General features: G+C 44.4%; 1 protein-coding gene across 1 annotated transcript in view; it reads right to left on the minus strand.

The window, feature by feature from the left end:
* The window catches only part of PLCH1 (phospholipase C eta 1), a 161,247-nt gene that overhangs the window by 66,395 nt on the left and 69,468 nt on the right, over positions 1 to 25,384 (minus strand). The window contains exons 3-6 of the mRNA XM_075003959.1: positions 19,136 to 19,282; positions 15,197 to 15,440; positions 8,873 to 9,002; positions 3,830 to 4,000 (exon numbers count right to left, since the gene is read on the minus strand). Coding sequence (XP_074860060.1) covers positions 3,830 to 4,000; positions 8,873 to 9,002; positions 15,197 to 15,440; positions 19,136 to 19,282 — 692 coding nt within the window. The remainder of the gene's footprint in view (positions 1 to 3,829; positions 4,001 to 8,872; positions 9,003 to 15,196; positions 15,441 to 19,135; positions 19,283 to 25,384) is intronic.

A 25,384-nucleotide genomic window follows, 5' to 3' on the forward strand; every position in this document is an offset into this window, starting at 1 on the left:
AGTCTAATTAATATTGGAACTTAAATCTTTTGAACATAGGAATCTATGCATGACAGATGAAAGAATGATTTTGATGCAGACACTTTCTTTCAAAAAACAACCCTCAACAGGGTGTGCAAAGTGTTGTTTTCTGAGTACACGTATAAGTCATTTGTTGGCCTAAAATAAAATGTCATACAATTCATCAAGAAGTGACTGTATCCTGGCTGGCAGGGAAGGAGCGGAGGAGAGAATGGAAGGAGGATGTCAGTGCCCCCTGGGAAGGATGTTAGAAAACTCCACTACCCAACTGTAAGATGTTAGCAATGCAGCAATAGAGTGGTGAGATGACTACAAAGGGGCACAAAGAAATTAGGAAGAGCTCTCTCTCGTGTAACGTTCCCATCACTCATCAATAAGTTTCTCATAGGGAAGAGGGGGAAAAAGATAATGGGAAGGATAACAGAGGATGAAGTTGGGAAACGGGATCCAACACCAACAGTGTCCATCCTCATACCAGCACCCCAGCCTGTGGCTTTGTTTCAAATGAGTAGTGATGGGGGAGACTTTCATTGCTCGCAAGAACAAATTCTCAAAATGCAGAATCAAACAGCAGATTAAATCAAATAAAGGATATACCCAGCCCCCACAACACCATGCCCAGGGATTCAGCAAGTTTGTCAGCCCCCTCCATGTAGATCATAGTACAAAATGTGCTAAACCCTAGTGAGTAATTAATGTAAACGTTTACATCAGGGTGAGCAAATACCAGTCCATGGGCTGGATCCATTCCATGAGGGCTGGTCCCTGGTGGGCCACTGCCACTATATTTACTTGCACTGCCACAGGTCACAGCTGTCTTTGGCCAGGATTGCCATTTGTGGCTAATGGAAGCAGAGGAAAGCAGTGTCCCAGTCTGCACTGCTTCCTGCTGGTCTCATTTGTCACAAACAGCAATCTGTGGCCAATGAGAGCTGTGACTGCCCACTATCTGTGGAAGTGCAGGTAAATATGGTGGCAGCAGCCCACCAGGCCCACCCCTTTTTTATTGCCCACCCCTGTTATACATCATAATGTATGCACATGCCTACAATGCAACTGCTATTAGTTCCCCTCATTCAGACCAATTAAAATGCTCTGGTGCAATAATTTTGCCACACCCCAATGGCAGTGAAAGTTATTTCAAAGAATGTGTTCATGTCCTGCTGACAGTTTTGGAACCACGCTCTTGCAACATGAACAACTCCTACTACTTAATTTGAAAGAATAATAAAAACAAATCAAGGAGAAAAGGGACACATTCTGGCTCAAATACATTTACAAAATTGCAATGTACATATATATGGAACACACCTTTCACTTTAAAAAATGTAGACCAAATTTGTATGTTAATGTGACATTAGTATATATGTCTTGAATCTGCAGCACAAACTATAAGCAGCAGTGGTGCTTTCAACCATACACTAGGGTGCTAAATTGTGAATTTGCTGCCAACCTAATGTTGAGATGCCAGAACTTCCAGCTACCTTCTTCATGGTTGTAAAAGGGCAAGCTACGGTAATCAGCAGCATGGTGTTGGGGAATACAACATGTTGATGATGCAACTTGGCCTAGTTGTACTAAATTCATGGACGAGAAGTTTAGTTTACTATAACTGATCCATGGTAAATTAGCGCGTGCCAAACCCACACAAAAGAAATCTTTTTAATATACTCTGAAACCACCAACCTGAAGAAACTCTAAAGTTGTGTTATAGTAAGAGCGATACACAGAATGTTACAACTGCAAGTCAAACTAACTGGGCATGGAAGAATAATGACAAGGGAAGAAGTCTGTATAGTGAATAAAGCTCAGTTACAATGGCAGTCACACCCAGCATCACTGTCAGCAGCAGCATGTCTGCCCAGCTTGAGGCAGGGTTATGAATGGTAGAAAATAGGCTCTACAGATAAATAAACACATGGTCTTTAGTAACTAAGAGACAACTAATTTCAACCATCAGCGCTTCAGAAGCCATACTGAAGCTGCTGAAAATTCTTCAACAAAATATTTCATGCCCCTCCAGAAAGGATGAACCTACAATGAAAATAATTTATTGAAATTACCTAGTTTTAGAGAGAAAAGTTTTTCAGGAGAAATGTTTGACATTTTTTTCTAATATTTTATGTTTAATGAAATTTTATAGACTTGTTTATTCCCTTAAAAACAAAATCTAGAACACACAAAGAATATAAACTTCCCAATAAAATGCATTTAAAAAAAATTACCTCTATTACTAGCTATGAGTATGTTGCCCTGTAGCAATTCTAGTATGCAAAGGACATTATCATTATTTATTTGTATTCTTGCATTTCCCACAACATGCTAGAGGCTGTCCACACACCAAAAGATAAATTTTAAACACTAGTATCTTCATTTAGTATATATATGAGAGCAGCCTCTAGAACTGCTAGCCATAGATCAGGACCTCACTGTACTGGGAGCTATACAAAGAACTAAAAGACCTAAAGACCTTACCATCTATCTATGTTTAAACACGTAAGCAAAAGTAGTGTTATTTTCAGAGGTGCTCAGCACCTGCAGCTCTCACAGTCTACACTCTGAGTTGCTGGTACTCAGCAATTCTGACAATGGAGTCATCTTTTAATTAAATGCCTGAATGTGGATTTCGGTGTTTACACTCAAAAAATTCTGTCAGTCTCAGACCCGAAGAGCTCACAATACCAAGATCCATCCATGTTTTATAGCTTATCCCTAATATTTTTAAAAACAAGAAGTTACCAGTTCCCTACCTGGTAAAGTCAATGAACATGTATGCTGTTAAAAGAAGAGAACTGTTGAGTACTAAACCAAAATGGACACAAAAAGAAAACCCTTGGAATTACTAAACCAAAACAAATTTCAGAAAATTGTGTGTCTCTCTTCAAAAATATTTTTAAAAAGAAGACCTGTACAAAGAATATGGACTTTTAGCAGAAAAAAAAATGTTATAAAGATTTATATTTCTGGGCAAACTGCCTGATCCCACTCTCACAAAGTCTAGTCAGACTTGGAAAAAGGAGATTGTCATAATGTAATATTCCAATAATATTAATGTTGATATATTACTCATGACTTCACTTTAGGATAAACAAAAGATTATATTAAAATTACAATAAAGAAAATACTAATCAATTGCCATGAGCAATAGCTTGAAGTGAATGCACTTTATTAACCTCCTGCACAAGTAGTTAGAACACTGGAAGATTTTATTGATTTGTCAATATTAAAGCCCCACTTTTTAAAAAGTATTATAGCTGTTGTTTATGAATTTAAAATGACCTAGAGGAGCCTAGGTTAAGTGAGAATAAAATTAAGGAAATGCACAGGACTTAATTTTAAAACAAGAAGATGTTGCATCAGAAACTCATTTGATCATAAATTACTGAACTAAAACTAAACAAACAAGTAAGATGTGAAAGTCAAGCCTCTCTGTATGGCTTTTTTCCTCATCCTGTCTTATTTCATTAAAAAAAGCAATTGTTTCTACTTTAAAATATAATCCATATTGTTCAATCCACTTTGTAACACACTTTTCAACCCTTTTTATTACTAAAGATAAAATTCTGTCATCCTTACTCATATTGGAGTTTTTCAATAAAAACAATAAACTTCCTAAAGACAAGAAAAGTTGTAAGACACAACATTACAATTTAATAAGATTCATGTTGTATTAACATCTCTGTTACAAATCCTTCATTTTCATTGTTTGCTACTGTTTACAGCCTGGACAAAGTAAGAGTTAACATTTGTTGCACACTTCTGTAGGGTTTTAAAAGAAGACCATTAGCAACATGAATTACTCCCATACCTTCTGTTCCACTTTCAGAAACTGAGCAAATTCTTCAACAGTGAGATGATCTTTCTTATCACTGTAGCTCAAAAGCAACAAGTAGAGGTCGCGTCGTAATGACATCATCTTGTAAAATACAGAGAATTCCTCAAATGTTAGCGTTCCCTGATTCTCATCTGTGTCAGCTTCCTAAGGACCAAGAACATGCAAGTAAGTGTGCATGCAAGTAGGTGTATGATGAATTCAGGGAAGAAGAAGAAGAATAGAGCATCTGGATAAGAAAAGATAAACCTTCAATATTCTGCAAGCCATGTGACTCCATTCATCTTCAATAACACTAGCAAGCACTTGCTCATCTAACAACTAAATTAACAGAATTCTTACTGGCTTTCTTGGCAGAAATTCAATTGTTAAAGCAAAACAACCAATTCTCAGTGAAAAGGCACATTTCTTCTTTAGATTTCATTGTATTATTTCATGAGAAGGACTCACATTGGGCCACGATCTGATCTCAGTAACACTGATGAGAATCTAGAATGGGAGGGGAGGGGGGCAGTTGGGGACCATGGACCCCAATAAAAATCAGCCAAGAGCCACAAGTGAGAAGTAATAGACAGACAAATAAATAAATAAAGCCATCACTTCACTGACCTGTCCCGCTCCCCACAAGTGCAGAGAAAAAAAAGCCCTAAAAACCTCAAAGACGTGTCCCCCAGCTGAGAAGCAGAAAAAAGACATTCACCTCATTATGCTCAAGCTCCACCCCAGACCTAGTGGGACCAGGCTAGTAGATTTTGTGGGTCCCACCAGGCTCTGGGGTGGGACCAAAAATTAGGGGTTCAGTGCAAAGTATAGAGCTGCCAGGGAGCAGGCTGATGTGGGTAATGGGAAGGAGGTAATGGAGTGGGGGTCGGGATCTGGATGGGAGGGAGGGTGTAGAAGCAGGCTGAGGATGGGGCACCAGGTCTTGGTGAAAGTGAAAGGGACAGAGGGTGTAGAAACGGGATCTAGAAAGGAATGCAGGAGTGGGATGGGGGCAATCTCTGCATGGGAGAAGGTTACAGGAGTGTGGTCTGGGCAGGAGAGGCCAGAGGATGGGGGCACCTACCTGATGCAGCTTGGGAGAGGTATGTGGTGCAAGGAACTGCCGCCAGCTGCTCCCATTGGCCACGATTCAGCCAATGGGAGTGATGCAGGGTTGTTCCCCATAGCATTCAGGTACCACTTCCTCCCACCACCTAGCCTGAATTGGGCGCATGAAGCTCAGGGCTCAGCCACTTCCCCCTCCCCACAAGGGGTACAAGCCAGCCACAGAGCCTCTTCACCTACATGGCTGGAGCATGAGTGCTGGCTCACGCCCCTGTGCGCTGGGGAAGTGAGCCCAGAGCCTTGTGGGCTGGCTCATAGCAAGCCACAGCCCATAGGTTCCCCACCCTGATCTAGATAATATCAGGATCTCACCCACTGACTTCATCAAAAGGCAGAATCTGACATTTATAAATGTTCTGTGTAATATTACAATGCTAAATAGATGTCAACATAATAAATTGCAACAATTATTTAGTCCCATTACCATCACAGTGTGTGTGAACAGGATTAAGTCTGAAATAACAGCAGCATTCCATACGAAGAAAAATATCTTCACAAGCTTGACCGCTGTTTTAGTTTGTCCTTAGAGCTATTGTTAGAGAAGAAAATGGTACTTATTCTATGTTATTAATGCTTTTTTACTTTGGGCATCTAAGGAGGGTTTGCTTTGCATTTACAGGACATTTGACAGCAGTTTTACAACTTATTTTCTCTTTGATGTAGAGCTCTGCAGTAACCCAAACTCGAAAAAGACTCCTGTCCCTGCTGAGAGTTTTAGATGATGTCTACACTACAAAATTGGGTTGGCTTTATTTAATTCGACTTTGAGCATCCAGGTTAACAGATGCGATTTTGCATGTCTGCACCAGGGGGCTGTAGTCAACAGAGCAAACCTGCTACGACTTGCATCGACTCATGGAGTGAGACACTGTGGAGAGCTATCCAATAGTCCCTGTAGCAGATTGAAATTCTGAGTTTGGATCCCAGTGCTTCATGGGATGAAAACGTTGTTGAGGGTGGTTACAGGTACCTGTCATCACACTCCCATGTCTGTGGCTCAGAACCAGACAGAGCAGCTGTTCACTAGCCCTGTCCTGTGGGTACACTTGTCTAAGGTTTGATCTACACTAGGAGCTTAGGTTGAATTTACGTGACTTAGGTCAAATTTCTGGAGGCACACCTCAGTGGTTAGAGCACTGGCTTTGCAAACTCAGGGTTGTGAGCTCAGTCCTGAGTGGGGCCTTTCAAGGGTCTGTGGCATGTTAGAATTAAAACAAAAAAATCTGTCAGGGATGGTGATAGGTCCTGCTGTGAGTGCAGGCTACTGGACTTGACGACTTCTCATGGTCCCTTCCAGCTCTATGAGGTATGTATGTATATTTAAGAAAGCAGTCCACACTAATGTGCTCATTCCATTGACTTTAAGGGCTACGGAGGCTGGCTTGGGTAGTCCTGATTTTCACTAGGAGCAATGCCATATTTGACCTTCCATGGTCTACCTTCGGATAGTGCAGACAGACTGTTGTGAAATTCAATGCTTTTGGCCTCCTCTAGTCAGCTTCTGATGTCCATACTCATGAATGCCTATGGTAAGATTTACATGCACCATGGACATCCTATATTCCTAGATTCTGGGTCACAGGTTATCTGTCTGGCATAATTTTACTAGTTAAGTCTACACCACCGAAACAAAGGAGCGCAACTTCAGTGCTGCAAGTTGAAACTGGGAACAGATGACACAAAGCCAACTGTCTCAGGAGGCATAATTTAGGAGAGACTTCTGACTGCTTAATATCACCTGAGCAGCACAAAGACCCAGGACTGAGTATTCGGCATGACGTATATTCTCTATCTTGCACAAATCTGGTTATATTGGAAGTCCACTGGCCCCTGTGCACGTTTAGGAGGATTTAAGGGCTATATACATGCTCCCAAAGGCAGTCTAACAACTGGATAATCGTCACTCTCTCTTCAGCGGGAATCATCTCTGCAAAACCTATTATGTGAACCCAGTTACAGGCTGGCAGCAACAAAGGAAAAATATTCAACTTGTTCTTCTCAAATCAATATGATATATGGCTCTGGATCATAAAAAGGCTGCCCGTTAATGACATCATGTTACATCCCTGACATTTCTTTTACATTTTAAATTGAACTAAAATGACTTCACAATTCTCTGTTTCTCCTGCAGCTGCATCAGTAATACCTAAGGAATTCATTCATTGCATTATGTTAGGAGTTAATATTCCTGTCATCTCAATCCACAAACACAGATCTTGGCACATACGTGGAGGAGGAAATGATTTTTAGCTACAAGGTAGCAAATAGGATTAATGTCTACATATGCCCCAAATGAGATCTATGATTGGGGGCACAATTCAGTCTAAATTTCCTCTACATCTACTAGCCCCCAAGCTTCCCAGGCTTTACATACCCATGGATTGTACTCTGCTAGCAGTACAGTGCTGATTTTACTGTAGAAGCTCATGCACATTTTTGCTGTAAAGGGTCCTAGGATCTTAGACAACTTCTGTTTTGTGTAGTGGTCTGGATTTTGGCCCAGAATGTTGGGTTCTGCTTTTTTGTTTTGTTTCTGCTGCACTCTATACATCATTAGCATTTCTGCCAATGGTGTAAATATGAGGGATGGTCAAACCATGGTAGACAGTCTCAGAAATGTTCACAGTTGAAAAAAAATAGTTCTTCTAATTTATTTTTTTTAAAAAAAAGGGTTTCTGCAAAAATTGTCAATTCCTTCAAAAGGTCGCTTTTCAGAAAACATTTTTCTGTGGAACAATTTCAACCACTTCTGTAATTAAGTAGCAGCTCCATTTTGCATTTACATTGAGGCGAGAGCAAAATTAGGTCCAGAATGAGGAGAACAAATTGTATCCAAAACTGCGTGTCCTTTCTGTGATCGGTGTGTGCTGGGCCCTTCATCATGAGATACCTATATCTATATGAAGTTAAAAGTGACACAGTGCAAGCAACATGCTCCAAAAGAAATTCTGTGGGTTAATAGAGAGGATGGGGAGCTTAGATGTTCCAAGTCCTACATTCTATTTCTGGTTCTTCAGTGGATGTTCCATGCTGCCACCTAATCATTCTTGTGTGTGATGGCACTACTGTGTGACCCATGGAAAATTACTTCACCTCTCAGCATCTTATTTTGTCCAACTCTAATATGCATATGATATTAAACTACCACACTGGTGTTTGTGAGGCCACTTAATTAAGGACCAGATAACCCTCTAGTTCCAACAGGAAACCAGGGAAGCCCTGTATTATACAGCAGGTCAGACTAGAGGTACACAACGGTCCTTTATTATAAATTATGAATCCTTAGGCAGGCAAAATCTCCGGTCAGGGTCCTCTAGGCATCTGTGTTGAATGCAATCTGCTCCATGCATTAGAATGGAGAAAATCATTCCCTTGCACCATGCTCCCATCTCCTCTTTGTCTGTTTCAACTCTCTTTTCAGCTGCTTGCTCTCCTTACATGCGGGTTTTCTTTTGCTGTTAATGAGACGCTGGTAACTGGAAGACAGGCGAGGGGCTGGGGTGATGTTGAAAACACAAGTGAAGTGTTCGTTTTCACACCGATATTCACATTCAGAAACACTTTACTACACAAGTAAAACCATTAATTTGAAATAGAAGACTTACAGAATGGCTCAGTGTGGAGGGGTGTAGTCATAGCCCTCAAAATAAAAAAAAATGTTTTATCAAGACTATAATTAAGCGCAGCTGTGAAAATTCCTTGAATGGGAGCTTTGACCGAATATCCACAATTAAACTAGAGCTAGAAATCACAGAGCACAATGTTCGCTCCGCCTCTGCTCTTCTACTACAACAATGAAATGGAACTGTTTGCTCATCAATCTTCAAAAACACTCACTTTTGTCCATAATTTTGAGTTTTTTGCTAGGCCTTTGCAAACAAAACATTACACTGTGTAAAAAAGGACACTGACCTGGAACATCTGTCGCACTTTTCTACGAGGCAGATTGACGTTCAGTTTATGCATCAGTTGGTGGATCTCTTCAATATTCAACAAGCCATCTCTGTTCTTATCGGCTTCCTCAAAGGTCTGTTTCACCCAAGTGCAAATATGTTAAGGAAAGGTTGAACTACTTAAAATAAAAGTTTTTATCATGGAGAATTACAAAGGGACAGATTCCACCGGCCTTAGCAAAAATGACATTTGCTAATCAGTCCCATATTCAGTGTTTCCCGTAAGCTGAGCGCTAGGATGGCCACCCAGGGAAGAATCAGGTGCCACTTGATTAGCAGAGCACCCACAGCCACCCACAGTGGGCAGTATGTGTTTCTATTGGTGGTGCATATTCACATATGCCTTGGTGCACGTAACGAAGTTTAGTCTGCCCATGGATGGAAAAAATTAAAAGGAACACTGCCCACAATATAAGTAATAGTGGCAAAATTTGTCCCAGGGTGACAGAATTTGGCCCATAGCTTGTATCAAAATTGTGTCCATTTCCACATTCTGGGATAAATTCTGTAATTGTTCTGGAGTAAATAGACCAGATGCTGATCTCACAGCAGTGTTACAGTAGTAACTCTCTTAATTTCCATAGAATTAGTCCAGATTTCCACTGGGATCAGAATTATGATGTCATTGGATCCACAACAGGGATGTACTTGGCTCATGATTTATACCACTCAGAATCTTACTGAGTTTACGTATTGGTGACAAAATTTATCTAGTGCTACAGCATGGAATAAAAATGACATACAGTGAAATTAGTTTAAGGCATATTACTGCAACAGGGCAATTTCAATAAGATTCTTATTAAAAAATTAACAGCTTTTGTTTTTCACCATCCTCTCTCTCCACTAAGTTTAAGCTTTAGTTTTTTCATGCTTCAATTTCACCTTTATAATTTCAGTTCTTCCCTCTTCTGAAAGCGTCTTCTCCATTCTACCATCACATTGTTAACAATAACCCCATCTCCTTAGGTCCTCTCTCCACTCTAATCATGTTTCCTGCATCCACTACATATTTTCTCTCCCTTTCCTTCCCACCCTTTTCTCCTTATCCCACCCCACACTCACTGCAAGGCACAGAAGGAGCCAGACGTACTTGGAGGAAATAAATTGCTCCGTTGTATGTCTGCACACATGCTACATGTGCTTTGGAGTTCAGGGAAATAGGGTGGTCACTGATACACAATCTCTTTCTCAGTAGTATGCTAGGCTGATGTGGTCCAATCTGCTCCTTACACAGGTTGCAGCTACATTATGAGATAAAATCAAATTTATTAATATCAATTTTGTAACTCTGGAATTTATAAATTTGATTTTGACTATCCTCACCTCCCCAAGTGCTCCTCACAAAGTCAATTTATTGCTGCCACACTCAATTGGCAAACATCAATTGTTGCAAATGTGCATTGTGGGAACCTATCCCACAGTTCCGTCATCCCTGTAGCATTCTGGGTATGTTCACTGGTCTCTGACATCATCTTCCCACATTGCATTGTCCTCATTCCCCTCCCGCGCTAAGCAAATGGCCATTTTTCCAGTCGGAAGGAAGGAAAAGTAGGACATCAACAAAAATATCCAAGTTAACTGTAATTTCTTTCTTTTGTAATTGAATTATCAAGGATTTCATAAAAGTCAGCAAGTGTATGTCTTCTCAAATGACTGTCCACCCTCCTGTGATTGCATCCAATCCCTGAAAACAACACAGGGACAATGAAAAGCTTGAAGAAAGAGTTAATAGTAAAGTTTTAAAAAAAGAGAGTTGGTCAGGGGAGGGTATTTGGCTTCCTTGTTCATTATACAGCTTCTGCGCACAGGCTGTGTTCTCAAGAGGCCATCCACTGACTGTTCCCTCTCCCTTGATTGCATCTCATCCCTGAAAATAACACAGAGACAGTCTGTATTCTCAACTGTTAGACAAAATAGGATAGAAAAGGCTAGGAAAAAAGATTTTTGTCTTCCCTCTTCACTACACTGGCATTACCAACATGGGGGATGGCAGTGAAATCTCATACACTGAACTCATAACGGAAACAGGAATCTCAACTGGCCCACCACCTGCTGTTCCTTGTGGTTTTGGGGGGGTCAAAGCATGAAGAGAGAGGATAGGAAATGTCAGGGAAAAGATTTGATAAATGAAATATCAAAGATTTTACAAAAAGCAGCAGGTGTCCGCAATGGGCAGCAAGCCCCTGAAAATATTTTTGGCATGGGGGCTGTGGTCTGCGGCTGCAGAGCCTGTTGAAATGTTCTACCACCTCTGAAAATCTTAGCTGCTGGGGGGGACTTGCCCCCCGCCTCCTGGCAGCAGTAAGCCCCCTGAATATCTTAGTCTCAGGGGAAGACTTACTTCCCGCCTGGTGGCAGCAAGCCCCTTGTGTCCTTGCTGGGGTGTAGGGAGGTTGCAGTGGGGAGCCAGTTGAAGTAGTTCCCCCATATATCTTATCCGCAGGGGGAGATTTCTCCCTGGCAGCTGCAAACCCCTGAATATGTTAGCTAAGGGTGGGGGGGTGGCGGGGAAGACATCAGGCAGGTGTGCCAGGGACCTGGGGCAGTGGCAGTACCTCACAGGTCTCTGCCACTATGGGAAGTGATGGGATCTTAAGGCTCCAAGCCACTGGGATTAAGGTCACAGAGGTCATTGGAAGTCACAGATTCCATGACTTCCACGGCCTCTGTGACAGAAGTATAGCATTATGCACAAATCACTAGGTGTAATATTATGTGTACTGGTATAGGAGGTGGTGTGTAGAGACCTGTGCTCAATCAGAAAGGCTGTGGCCACACTTGGCCAAAACTTCGAAATGGCCATGCAAACGGCCATTTTGAAGATTACTAATGAAGATTACTAACTGAATATTCAGTTCCCCATTAGCATTAGGACGCTTCCGGCCACGGCACTTCAAAAGCGCCGCTTTCGAAAGTGCACGGGTCGGTGTGGCTACACGGGGGTCCTTTTTGAAAGGATCCCCATCCTTTCAAAATCCCGTTATTCCCCTCTGCTGAGAGGAATAAGGGGATTTCGAAAAGGACCCCCATGTAGCCGCGCCAAGCCGTGTGCTTTCGAAAGCGGTGCTTTTGAAGTGCCGTGGCCGGAAGCGTCCTAATGCCAATGAGGTGCTGAATATTCAATTCAGCACTTCATCAGTAATCTTCAAAATGGCCATTTGCATGGCCATTTCGAAGTTTTGGCCAAGTGTGGCCGCAGCCAAAGAGTATGTGAATGAGGAGTGTGTAGACCACACTTGCCCTTCAAATTGACTCCTGTTAGCGGAAGACCTGTAGAGCAGCATGTATGCAACATTTCGGGGGCAGCCAAATCCAATCAGCTCTCCTGCTACCACTCTCTGAGGAATTTGCCCATGCCAGGCACAAGGCAGAATTTGTACTTATTTCCAATTCACAGATCGACATGTTTCCTTTTTATTGACAAGGACATTTCATTACATCACTTTAATGTCTGTGATTATCCAATCCAAACCTAAATGTATAGTAGAGATCTTCCTGCTCTGGCCCAAAACTAAAGTCTCCCAAAATAGCTTTTTTGCATATTGCTATCCAATCAAAAATAAATCTATTGGGGCAGTTTTAAATAAGTGGAGAGACCACGCTACTGACATTTTTACCTACCGCTGAACTACAGAGTCATATGGTGTTTCTGAATTACAGAACCTCATTGTGTCTTTTTGCAGGAAAAAAAAACAACAGTCATTTTGAAAAGTATGCAACATCTTGCACCTAATTTTATGTGTCACCACCAATAAATCTGAACCGTGAAAGTGATCAAGAGTGTGGACCTTATTGGCCTCAATTGATCAAGTTACTTAAGCATGTGCATCACTTTAAGCACAAGTAGTTTGTTCACTTCCAGGAAGTACTAGAATGCATAAAGCTAGTCGTGTGCTAAGTATTTTGCTGAGTTGGGGTTGTTATGATCACAGCTTAAACACCTGCATCAGTCTAAAACCCTTAAGCCTAAAAGATTTAAGGATTCCAAGGCCGTGTCTACACTAGCCAAAAACTTTGAAATTGCCATGCAAATGGCCATTTCGAAGTTTACTAATGAAGCGCTGAAATACATGTTCAGCGCCTCATTAGTATGCGGGTGGCTGCGGCACTTCGAAAACGACGCAGCTCACCGCCGCACGGCTCGTCCAGACAGGGCTCCTTTTCTAAAGGACCCCGCCTACTTCAAAGTCCCCTTATTCCCATATGCTCATGAAAATGAGGGGATTTCGAAGTAGCCGGGGTCCTTTCGAAAAGGAGCCCTGTCTGGGCGAGCCGCATCAATTTCAAAGTGCCATGGCCGCCCGCATGCTAATGAGGCGCTGAATATGTATTTCAGCGCTTCATTAGTAAACTTCGAAATGGCCATTTGCATGGCCATTTCGAAGTTTTTGGCTAGTGTAGACATAGCCCAAGCCATTTGAAGTCAGGGGAGTCTTCTCATTGACATTAAGAGGTTTTGGATCAGACCCTACATCCTCGCTTTTTTCTACTAGACTTCCCCCCACTACAACCCACCCTTGCTCTCATGCCCCACCTCATTATCTTCTTTTATGGCCAATTCAAAAACCAATTATACGAAACAAAACCCCCTGGAGCTAGCAAAATGCACATCACACTGAAGCCACCTACCTTGAATTATTTTCAGTGCTAGACTGACAACTGTCTCAGGGAGGGCTGTGAAGAGCCAATAATAAATTATTATAATGTTCATATGACTAGCATATCCAACTTACTCCTGCAAACAAAGTGCAAAGCAAACAAGGAAAGCTCATCAAATGTCAAGTTTTGGTTTGGGGGTTAATTTAATAAAAACAAACAAAATGAAGTGAATGTATTTTTGCTTGTCATGTTTTTGCAATTTTTTTCATTTTGGAGAAAAGGACAGGGCAGAAAAATAATGGGACTGTGTGTGGGGAAATTATTCCGGCTTTTCAATTTTTTCCATTGGAAAAAATCTATTACTCTGTAATGTTTTGTCTCACTTAAAGAAAATGTTACTTTAAGAGTGAAGGCTAGTTTTTAAAACTTTTTACAAACCTTTTCTTCCTACCTTTCTAGTGGAAAAAGAGAAGGGAAAAGTTTAAAACAAAAAGACAGGCATGACTTTCAAAACAAAATGCTGGCAGGAAAGCTTTTAACTCTAACATTTGTTGTTTTGAAATACTTTTGGAAAAAAGATTTCTTTGACACTGAAGTCACGTTTTTTAGCAAAAAAAAAAAAAAACAAACCCAAAACTTTTCATAAAAAATATTAAAATCATCTGTGGAAACCACCTCCCCAGTGACTATGAGCCTTCAAATAGAGGGTAATGATGGCAGCTGCGTAAATTTTATTCTCACCTGTATATGACTGGCTGGTATAGGTTTAATATTATTTGAATGTAGCCTTCTCTGATTTATCTTCACCTACTGACCTTTCCATTCCTCATCCATTTTCCTCCATCCTCCTCCACCTGGTAGCCTCAATCTCCAGAATCTCCTCCTAGATTTCTCACTTTGATTTAGTTAACATGATCTTTCCTCCAAATGAAAACCCTCTCCACCCCAGTAAAATGCGAGCATCTGCTGAGAGGTGCTGAGCACCCTCAATGAAAGCTGACCATGGTGAGTGCCTCTCAAGTATTTCTATCAATCCCTAACATAGTAGAACAAAGATAATAAAGATCAGCTGTCATGGGAGGAACTCCAATTGCTGGTTTTAGGACATAGAGTAAGAACTGAAAAAAACTTTTAAAAATACAGGTTGAACCTCTCTAATCTGCCACTCTCTTGTAGTGACATCCATAGTCCGGCACGATTTTAGTTAGCCAGATATCCATTTAGCATGGTTTTGGCCAAGCTTCCCGTGGTCCCATGAAGTTTGTTGCCAGCCACTCATCCTGGCTCTCAGTGTTCTGTGCTGTTATTTAGCTCCAGTTTACCCTCTAACTGTATCCTAAGAGTCCAGTAGGCAGTCGTAGTGTCAGTAATGCTGCTAGACCATAATCACCTCCCAAGGTTTGGCAAATTCTCTCATTCGGCATGGTCAGGTCCTGAGGATGCCGAACTAGAAAGGGTCAAGCTGTACTATTCAAAGCCAGCGGGGCGATTTCAAAATATTCTTAATTTGTTACAATAATTTTACAAACAACAGATCCTGTTCTGTTCATTCTCAATGCAATCAATGGCAAAATTTCATTTGTTTCATGTGGGACATGGAGCATACCCTGCCTAAAATGAAACCTTGTAATACAAACCAGAAATACCAGAATGAAAGCAAGAGCTAAAGTCCTGGAAAGGATATTGGTCATGAGTCCTTTGTCGTTTAGCAAGAGAATCCTCATCACTTATTCCAGCCATCAGATATTTAAGTCCTGTGATCCAGGTGCGAGCCTCCTCTGGATTAGAGGTGATAAGATCTAGTGACTCCATGTGGTTGCCATGGTAAATGGTAAGGCAGCAACTTGGGTCAAAGTTCCCCTCAGTATGGCGATGGAATATTTCAGACTGTCGGCCTTCTGTCACTTTGTAAATTGAATCAATTACAACTGCAAGGAAAAAAGGAACAGAAAAAGCAAATTGCTTGGACATTCATCCAGTTCCTTTGCATTTTAGATTCTTCTCTATTGGTTAAAGTAAATGTTTTCAAATAAGGGGAAATTCATAAGCCTTCACAATGGAAAAGCACTTTGGGTCATCAGCTTCCCCTTGCATAGGTGCAGGGATACGTATCAAAGGAGCTTCCTCCATATTTGCCTTCCCGTGCAACAAAACTGACGGTGCCTGTGATCTCATTGGTGTAGAGTCTCTTTCCTGAACTGCCCATGAAGTGCAATTCACTCCAGGAGGGTCAGAGAACAGATGGACACTGCCACCCTCCCCACTCTGTTTCCACAAACCAGCAGACATGAAGAGTCTTAGACGAAGGTACCTGCTATACCATCCCAAGGAATACAAAAGCTTCTCAGCACAGACACAGAGCTCAGGGAGTTATTGTGAGGCCCCGTAATGGCAGTATGGCTCCACACAGTTCCGAAAACAAAGGCCAGAGGAGCTGGGGCAGGGCGGCTGCAGCAGGGTGCAGGAACTCTCCTCTCCCAGCCATGTTTGTGCCGTGCAATGGCGCTGAGCAGCCGTCATAGTGTCGGAGGCTGCTGCCCACTGGCACGCTGGGGTGGCCACGCTCTACCTTTGCATGGGCAGCTCAGTTCCAGGGGCTGGAGAAGCCACAGCGCTGAGAGCTGCAGGAGGAGGAAGGAGCCAGGCCGGCATTCAACTCCTCTCCTGGTAATTGGGAGAGGGAGATGGAGGTGTGAGGGGAAGAAAGGGACAGGAAGTGGGAAGGGAAGGGAGGGCAGAGGATGGAGCGAGTGATGGGCAGGGAAGGTCAGTGCATCGTCATACAGTGTAAACATTCAGATATAACAGACTTCCAGCATTAACGGACACCCCTTCCCCCCATTAGTCTGTTAAATTGAGGGTTTACTGTATAGACAAAATACAACAATGACTTACACACACCACACCAAGGTCGTCAGTGGAGCTCCTCAGGGTAAAGTTAGTATTCAGTCTGGTGAGCTATGTTTTTTTTAAAAAGGTATTTACTACAGGTTGAACCTCTCTCGTCTGGCACCCTCAGGACCTGACTGATGCTGGATGAGAAAATCTGCCAGACTGCAGGAGGTCAGTAATTGGCCAGTAGCATTATCAACACTTCCACTGCCTTCTGGGCTCTTAGACAATATTTAAGGGTGAGTTACAGCTAAATAACAGCACAAAACACTGAGAGCCAGGAATGGTGTCTATAAACAAACTTTACGGGACCACAGGAAAGTTGGCAACACTCAAGGTAAGTGGTCCTCCAGCTACCTAAAATCATGCTGGATTACGGAGTTCGCTGGAGAAGAGAGTTTGGATTAGAGAGGTTCAACCTGGAGTACATGTATTTTTAAGATGCCCGTCTCCCTAGTCCATGTAGCAGCACACTGTGCATCATTCAGATCAACAGAAGTATCATTTACCCCAAAACGGGGAGTCATCACTTCTCAGTACCTTGCAACAACCACATGAACTCCTACAGAAGAACTAAGGATGACAGACTACCAGACAGAGGACTCAACTGCACCTACAAACTTGAGCATAAAGATTTACAACACCTCACACTGCAAGAGTGCCCTGGTCCCGACATTTGGGTGGAACTCTCTCCAGAGCTGAAGATCCACTGCTGACATCATCCCGCCACCAGTGTTCCCTTCAAGCTGAGTGTTTTGGCGGTCACCCTGGAGAGATTCAGGTGCCACCCAGCTGATGAGCAGAGCGCACAGAGCCACATGCAGTGGACAGCGTGTTTCTAGAGGTGGTGCACATCCGCACATGCCTTGCTGCACACAATAAAATGTGTACTGTCCATGGATGGAAAAAATTAGTGGGAATGCTGCCTGCTACCTCTGAATATGAGCTCTACAGACTTCTCAGCTGTCATCCCTACCGCATGATTCTAAGCTGAAAAGCGGCTATGTAAAATGGGCTGCATCTTATGCAAAAGAGCTGCTCCTTGTACGTTCTCATTCTGAGCTGTTGACATTAGTGACAAAAATAAGCTCTTGTATTGCTTTTTAACTCCTGCTGGCCAGGTAGAACAAATATGGTTATCAGAAGACAAACTGCCTTCTATTTCTTCTTATGCATTGTCAACAGAAAATTCATTAAATTCCAGTTACTTGTACTTAGGCAAACCCTCAAGTGTTAATGAGACAATAATTTGAAGACAACAGAAATGCTTGGATGTATTTTGTTTAATGTAGCCTGCCAAATTGTAGTTAGTGGTGATGGGGTAAAAAATGTCCTCACCCAGCTAGGCATTCTATTGAGACTGAATTTCCAGGGCTGGCAACTGAAACAATGCACAATTTCACATGTAAACTCAGTACATTTCAAACAGTACTCCATGAGAGACAATATCCTTGGAACCCATTGGTACCATTTCTACAGTCATGTTTCAGGGCAGAACTGTGCTTTAAGGACCAATAATCCCAAATTCATTCCTCCCTTCTCTCCTTACATAATAGCAAAAACATGCCATAGGCATTTCCCCTGACGCTGTGTGATTCAATCTGGCCCACAAGCAAGCTGTCACAAAACCTTAAGCCAGCAGATATATGTCCAGGATGTTCTGTTCCAAACTCCAGTCAAAGCAGCATTTATAAACACAGAGATATCCCTCACATAGCGCAGGGACAGGATATTTGCTTCGTTCTTACATGCATCACATGCATTACTCCCTCTCCTCACACCGTCCACCAGCTTAGGTCTAGGTGGAATCCAGCTCTAAATAAACGGGATGTGACCTTTTCATGCCATGTGTTAGTAAGAATTTCTGTAAATTAACAACAGTTCTGGTTGCTTTTCTTTTAAATCTGGAGTTGGATCATAGTATAAGACACGGGTGAGCAAAGTGGTGGCTGGGTCCCCCTCGGGGGGGGGAATGAAATTTCATAAGGGAGGTGGGTGCAGCATGATTAGCTGCTAGGTGTTAGGCCCTTCCAGCTCATTAAAAATGTTGAAATATGTTATTGCTTTAATGTCTGTGTATTCATGTGTATACACGGATTAACAAAGCTTCCACATTTTGCAGACTTATTTTCTTACACGTGCTGAAAGGGTGTTTTTTCATATGGACGTAACCAAAATTAATGTCATTTTAGATTATGTTAGACATGTTGAGGTGCCCTGCAAATCACAGGGACAAAAAGTGGGCCAATGTAAAAAGTTTGCTCACCCCAGCTATAAGATATTAGACAGATTTAACTTGGTATCTGGACTATCTTAAAAGGCCTATTTACTTATACGTTCTTATCCTCACTTGTAGGCCAATAGTCTACTCCTGATCAATTATGGCTTTTATACAGATTACGTTCTTGGAAAATATTACTACATGGTTAGATTTGTCTTTGTACTGTATTATACAGTGCATGTATACCAACATGCTACTAAGGTACTACTATTAACATAAATACATATTTTTCTGGCCATAACATAGTGCCTTTCACAATATATTTACTGTGCAAAATAGGTCAATATAGTTTTATAAGTTTATCACATTTGTAAGTTTCACTAATAAAATTTTATAAACCGAGAGACACATCTTGTAAAGTACAGGTTTTTTCCCCCCAATAAACCATGTGAAATCATATTCCAGTGCACAACTTTACAAGTAATAAAAGAAATAATGAAGAGAATTTACTTTTAGCTTTTTCGCTTTTTCTGGACGGCCTCCATCTGATGCAGGTCCTGTGTTCATCCAGATAAAAGAGACGTACTAGCCCTTTCGTTCCACTCTTCAGTTTAATCATCTGAGTCCCAGACTGCATTACACTCATGCATCTTTCAACTGAAAAGAAGATTACAACAAATTCAACTAAATGATATTTTGTTACACTTATCAACTTTTAAACATCTAACTACTATATAAAACCTTTGATTTGTACCTTCTGTACCAGGAATTTAATATTTATCTAAGAGAAGAAAATTGGAAATGGGTTCATTTTTAGAAGGCTTTGTAAAATTGGATCAAAAACAAGCACGAGAATTGAATTTATCACTTTAGAATAAAGAATAATTAAGATTATATGGAGACAGTACTTGGTTCTACAAGACAGCCCTATATTTGTGTTCAAAGAATAGTGTTTTGCTTCTTTAATACTTGGGGTCTGCTTCCATCCCCACAAATCCAACCATCAAATACAGGTTTCCAAGTCCAGAAACAATGAGAACCAAAGACAGCCTATTGTTTTAACAAATGTAAATTGTAGTCTGATAAAATCCTAGCCTACATACATGATTTAAAATCGCAGTACAATACGTGATATATACTCAACGCTAATATTTTAGTTGGGATTTATCAAAGTTAAGGTTGGAATATTTTCTTCTGACACCAACAATTAACATATTCATAGCAGCATCAAAAAAGGCAAGCTACACTATTTTATAATACAAAGAGCTTTACCATTTCATGATTCTGTATATGTGCATATTTTATTTTAATAGAGCAGCATGACCACTGTATATTTTTAAAAAGGAAGGAATAAATGTCCAACTCTAAAGGCTTCTATTTTGAGGTTACTGACATTTTTAAAGCAGATTTTATTGTTTGGTCAAATATTTCAGATTTTGTGATAAAGTGCATGTGCACCATAAAACATATGCTATCAGTATACTGCTACCCATAATTGATCTGTAAACTTGAATTGTTTATATTTTGCTACATTAAAGACCTGATTCTGATCTTACAGAAGTTTTACTCTTCTAATACTTTGCAGTAACTGTGGAGTTACTAATAATTCACACTTCTCCAGTGAGATGAGAGCTGGACCCTAAAGCTTTTACACTTTTTCATCGCCCTATCATTGTTTCACCATGAAAATAGTGACATATCAGCTACACTACGGGTCTACGTCTACACTAGAGTGATCTATTGAGGTAAGTTACTGTCGTAAGATATCTCCCAACAAATCTTCTATTGACAGCTTGTGGCCAGACACAACTGTGGATGACTCTTCCAATCTGCTCTGTTGACAGAGAGCAGCCAGACTGCCTAGCCACTCTCTCGGCAGAACAGTCCCCAGAACCCTATCGGACAGGGTCACGTGGCCAACAATCCCTTCTGGGAGCCCCGGTGAGATGTGTCCTTAAAGGGCTCCCCACCCTCCAATGCCTGTTCCCTGTCCATGCTGAGGCTTGCCTACCTTCACAAGGGATGGCACAGCTTCTACAGCAGGGCTCACATGCTTCCTGAGAGAGATACAGTGCTTTTCAGATAGCCATGGTGCTGGAGCAGACCCAGGTTTGCACTGACCTCATGCAGAGGTGCTTCAGCTTCTGCTGAACTTCATCACAGCTGTCCTGCTCTTCCTCCCCAGGGAGGATGACCCGGACACTACTGTTGAGGAGAACACCCTTGCTGCTGTATGGGCCCACCTGCATTCACCGCCCTCCTCCCCAGCACTCATCAGGTGCTCAAGTGGGTCTGGAGGCACGGCACCAGTTACAACTGGTAGAACTGGCTCATCATGGGGCAGTGGGACAACCAGCAGTGGCAACAGAACTTCTGCATGTGAAAGAACACCTTCCTGGAGCTCTGCAATTGGCTCACCCCCACCCCCTGGAGACAGGACACCCGCCTGCGGCCCACCATCCCTGTGGAGAAGCAGGTTGAGGTTGCCCTGTGGAAGCTCACCATCCCTGACAGCTACTGCTCCATCATGAATCAGTTCAGTGCTGGGAAGTCCACTGTCGGGGTTGTCCTCATGGAAGTACGGCTCTCTCAGGCTTCAGGCCCTGCACAGAGGCAGGGTGGGTATCCCACCCAAGGGGGACCCCCAGGGCGCAGGTCATGGGTGTAAGGGGTGGGGTGTGTAGGGGGAAGCCCCATCCACAGAGGACTGTGCCATCCCACCCTCACACAGACCTGCTACTGGCGGGGGGAGCTTCACACGGGGGCCTGCCGGGGAGCTCAGAGGGTAAACAGGAGCAGGTAGGAGACCCATCCCAGAGCTCAGGGGCTCCCTCCCTCAGTCCCCAACATGTGTGTTTGGTGCCATCCCAGTACAGGTCATAATGGCCATCAACACTCTCCTGCTGTGGAGCATTGTCTGTCTGGCAGACATGGATGTGGTCATGGCTGCATTTGCTGCCCTAGGGTTCCCCAACTGCTCCAGGGCTATTGAACCCACTTCCCCATCTGTGCTCCAGACCACAGTGCAGCCAAGAGTATCAACCACAAGGCATTTTCCTCCATCATGCTGACCACTATGGACAGTTCCTCGACATGTACATCAGGTGGTCAGGCCGGGCACAGGACACACAGGTGTTCTGCAACTCTGGCCTGTTCCAGAGGATGGAGGTGGGCATCTTTGTGCCTGGCCCAGAGCTGGTGACTGGGAACATGCACATTCCACTGCACATTGTGGGGGATGCCGCCTATCCGTTTGTGCCCTGGCTCATGAAGCCCTACACTGGCCACCTGGACCTGAGCCAGGAGCTCTTCAATGTCTGACTCATATGGGCATAGATGCAGGCTGAATGTGCCTTTGGTCATCTCAAGGCATGCTTTTGGTGCCTGCTCACCTGCCTGGGTGTGCGGGAGCACAATATCCCCGAAGTTGTGGCCATGTGTTGCGTCCTCCAAAACCTTGTGGAGCGGGAGGGAGACCTTGCTCCTGGGGTTGGGGGAAGACACTGGCCATGGCTACTAGCAGCTGGGAGCAGTTTCCATTCACCACCCTCATTAGGACAGGCTATGGATCCGCAAGGCCCTGAGGGAGAGCTTTTCCTGTGGACCCCAATGACCCTCTTTAGCGCACCCCCCAGTGGGCGTCTTGGGCCCACAGCCCTACTCCATCCCCACCATGACCCCTCCCTTTGCCCCATCATCCCTCCTTGACTCTTACCCAATATAAAGAGTGGTGCAGGGGTGGTGAGCAAACAATGTTTTTACTTGAACCAAGATAAACTATTTGAAAATAAACGTAATAAAAAAACTATTTACAAGAAGTAAGAACAGTGAACTGCATAGAGTAGGGGGGCTTGAAACAGGTGGGGGCATCAGTCCACGGTGGGGGGGTGTGGATCCCCTCATACAGCAGGTTTGGGGTCCACGTCAGGGCTGGGTGGGCACTTGGAGCAGGGAGAGGTAGGGACACAGTAGGGTTGTGGTGGGGTTGGGCTCATCAGGGGAGCAGGTGGGGGCTGGGGACCAGGGGAGGAGGCCATGGCCGGGGGGGCCATGGCCATCACCAACTACAGTAGGTCCAGCTTGCCCTGTGGTATGACAGGTGGGGGAGCAGTGGTGGTAGGGGGAGCAGGAGTAGCAGCCACAGGTGGCTGGGCCAAGAGGTCCCACTAGACACCGTGGCAGCATTGAAGTGGGACATCAATTGGTCCCCAGACCACAAACACCACTCCTGGTCCCGTGACCACCACTTCTGGTCATCGCACAGCCACCGCTTGAGGAGGTTCATCAGCCTCCAGAGGGCAGCAGTGTAGGCCCCCTGGAAGTCATCCTCTGCCTGGTAATGTGATTTCTGGCTGCGGGCCCTCCCTCTCACTGGTGGGGTGACCGCTTACTCTGGTGCCACCCAGGGCCTGGCTCTCTCTGGTACTGGGGTGGGGCTGGCTGGCCCTGGCAGGGACATGGGCCTGGCTCAGCTCTTGCTTGGAGCAGGTCCAGCCGTAATGATGACAAGGAGGGAAAATAGTGAGTCATTCATACAACACAGCCCCTAAGGCCCTACCCCCCACCATAAGCAGCAACCAACAACTCCCAGCCCAAGGGACGGGAATGTCTCAGGAGCACAGCAGGCCCTGCCACACGGGGACTGCACAGTGCCTCCATGACCAGGCTGACCATTGCAGGCCCCTCTCCCCTCAACAGGCTAGTGGCCAAGGGTGGGTGTCTGGCCTCAGAGAGTTCCCCACATGGCCATCTCTGGGGCCTCCAAACACATGTGACCGTCTGCAGGAGTGGGTGCTACCTCCCGCCTGCAGGCATGCCTGGGTGCCAGGAGTCACACTCCTTGGTATTGTGTCTGGCACCTGTGGTCAGGCCAGTGCTTATGTGGCTAGCCCACTTCCAGCCATGGCAGGGGCTGGCGGACCCCACTCCTCCCCCAGGGCCTGGGGCTCATCTGGCCTCCCATGAGGCTGGCAGCAGGCTGGTGCCTGTGTCCAGGGGGTGCCTGCTGGATCCAGGTGGGACATGCTGTCTTGCACGTGGTCCTTGGGCTGTGTGATACATGGGACACTTACCAGAGGGACCCTCAAAGAGCTCCACGGATGCCTTGGAGGTGGCCTGGCTGGAGGGGCCTGAGTCCAGGGCATTGACCAGGGTGTCACCACTGGCCTTGGACCCCATGTCCATCTCCTTGGGCTCTGGCTGCAGAAGTGAACTTCCTCCACAGTGTCCTCGTAGGCAAGCAGGGTGGAGGTGTCATCACCCCCCCAGGAGCTCATGCAGCTCCTTGTAATAGGGGCAGGTGGCTGGTCCTGCCCTGATCTGCACCTTTCATCAAGGGCCCAGGTGTATCCCTGGTGCAGCGTTTTCACTTTTGCCTGCATCTGCTCCATGGTGTGGGTGGGGTGGCCCTGTGCTGCCAGGGCAGTGGCCAGCTGGGCCTAGGTTGGGGTGTTCCTCCTCTTGGTCAAGGGGGTCAAGGAGGGTCTATTCCCAGGCCCACATGTTCAAGAGTCCTGGATCTCAGGCCCAGTTCAGAAGGGGGCCTGACATTTCATGATCCACGGTAGCTCCTGGGGCCCCTCAGCCTGCTCCATGGAAGGACCAAGGGGGTCATGAGGGTCCTGGCTCTTTTCTATCTCACCCAGCTGTGTTGTTGTCAGGGGAGGCGCCAAGGGAATGGGGATAGGCAGCGTGCTGCTGTGCTGTTCACAAACTCTCAGCTTCCTGCCATGGGACTTCCGGGGCTCCCTGCAGCTTTAAGAATAGCTGGGGGCAGGGACCACAGAGCTTTGCTTGCTGTGGACAGGTCATTCCCCAGGGCAGCTGCCCGGCACCATGGAGGCCTTTTCCGTTGGCAGACGGCCCCTGAAATGTCCAGACTGGCTTTCGGTTGACAGAGATCTGTTAAGAGAGGCATTCTGCCTCATGGGAGAATGACACAAAGCTGTCGACAGACGTGCAGCATTCTGTTGATTTCCTTTCAATAGAATGCCTTGGGAATGTGGATGCTCCGTGAGTTTTGTTGACACAATGCCAGCGTAGTCTCCAGTGTAGACATAGCCCAGGTGTTTCATCTCTACAAATAGCCAACCCATAGCAAACCTAACACAAACATTGCAGAGTTCCCTTATTGGTTTCGCAAAGTGACTCAGCCACAGGCAGACCTGCTGATAGGGAAGGGGAAGGCAGGGTGGGGCGGGAAGAGGCAAGTGCTCTGGGATCCAGTGATTTTAATGGGCCTGGGGTTCCTAGCCACTGCTGCTGCTGTAGCAGTGAGGGTGGCTGGAGCCTCGAATGATGCACTCTGGGCAATGCTGAAGGCTGGCAGGAGGCAGGCAAGGTCCCTGCCCCTTCAGCCTGAGGCCCTGCCCCCTCCAGGAGTGTGGACCCAGTCCCCAGCAACACCCTGCCCACAGGCCCAGAGATTCTGTTGACCCCACCCAAGCCATAGGTATTCTCTACCAAACCAGAACTCTTGAGTCAGATCACAAAATACCACACCAAGACAGCAAACAAGTCTGCACTTAAAAAAAGAATTACACCGCAAAAGGCAGCCTTGGAGTGGAACACAAAGCGTCACTGAAACTGTACATGTGGCTTCTGTAAAAAATGATTCTGTAGTGTCTCGGACAAATCATTTTTACAACACAATAAATTCCAAGCCTGTCTCCTCCTTTTTGCAAACTAGTACTAGTGGGCTTCCATTATTTCCTGAAATACTGCTTCAGATATGCTAAAAGTTGAACCTCTCTTCTCCAG

The sequence above is a fragment of the Carettochelys insculpta genome, chromosome 10, assembly GCF_033958435.1.
Source record: "Carettochelys insculpta isolate YL-2023 chromosome 10, ASM3395843v1, whole genome shotgun sequence".
In the NCBI taxonomy this organism is placed as follows: Eukaryota; Metazoa; Chordata; order Testudines; family Carettochelyidae; genus Carettochelys; species Carettochelys insculpta.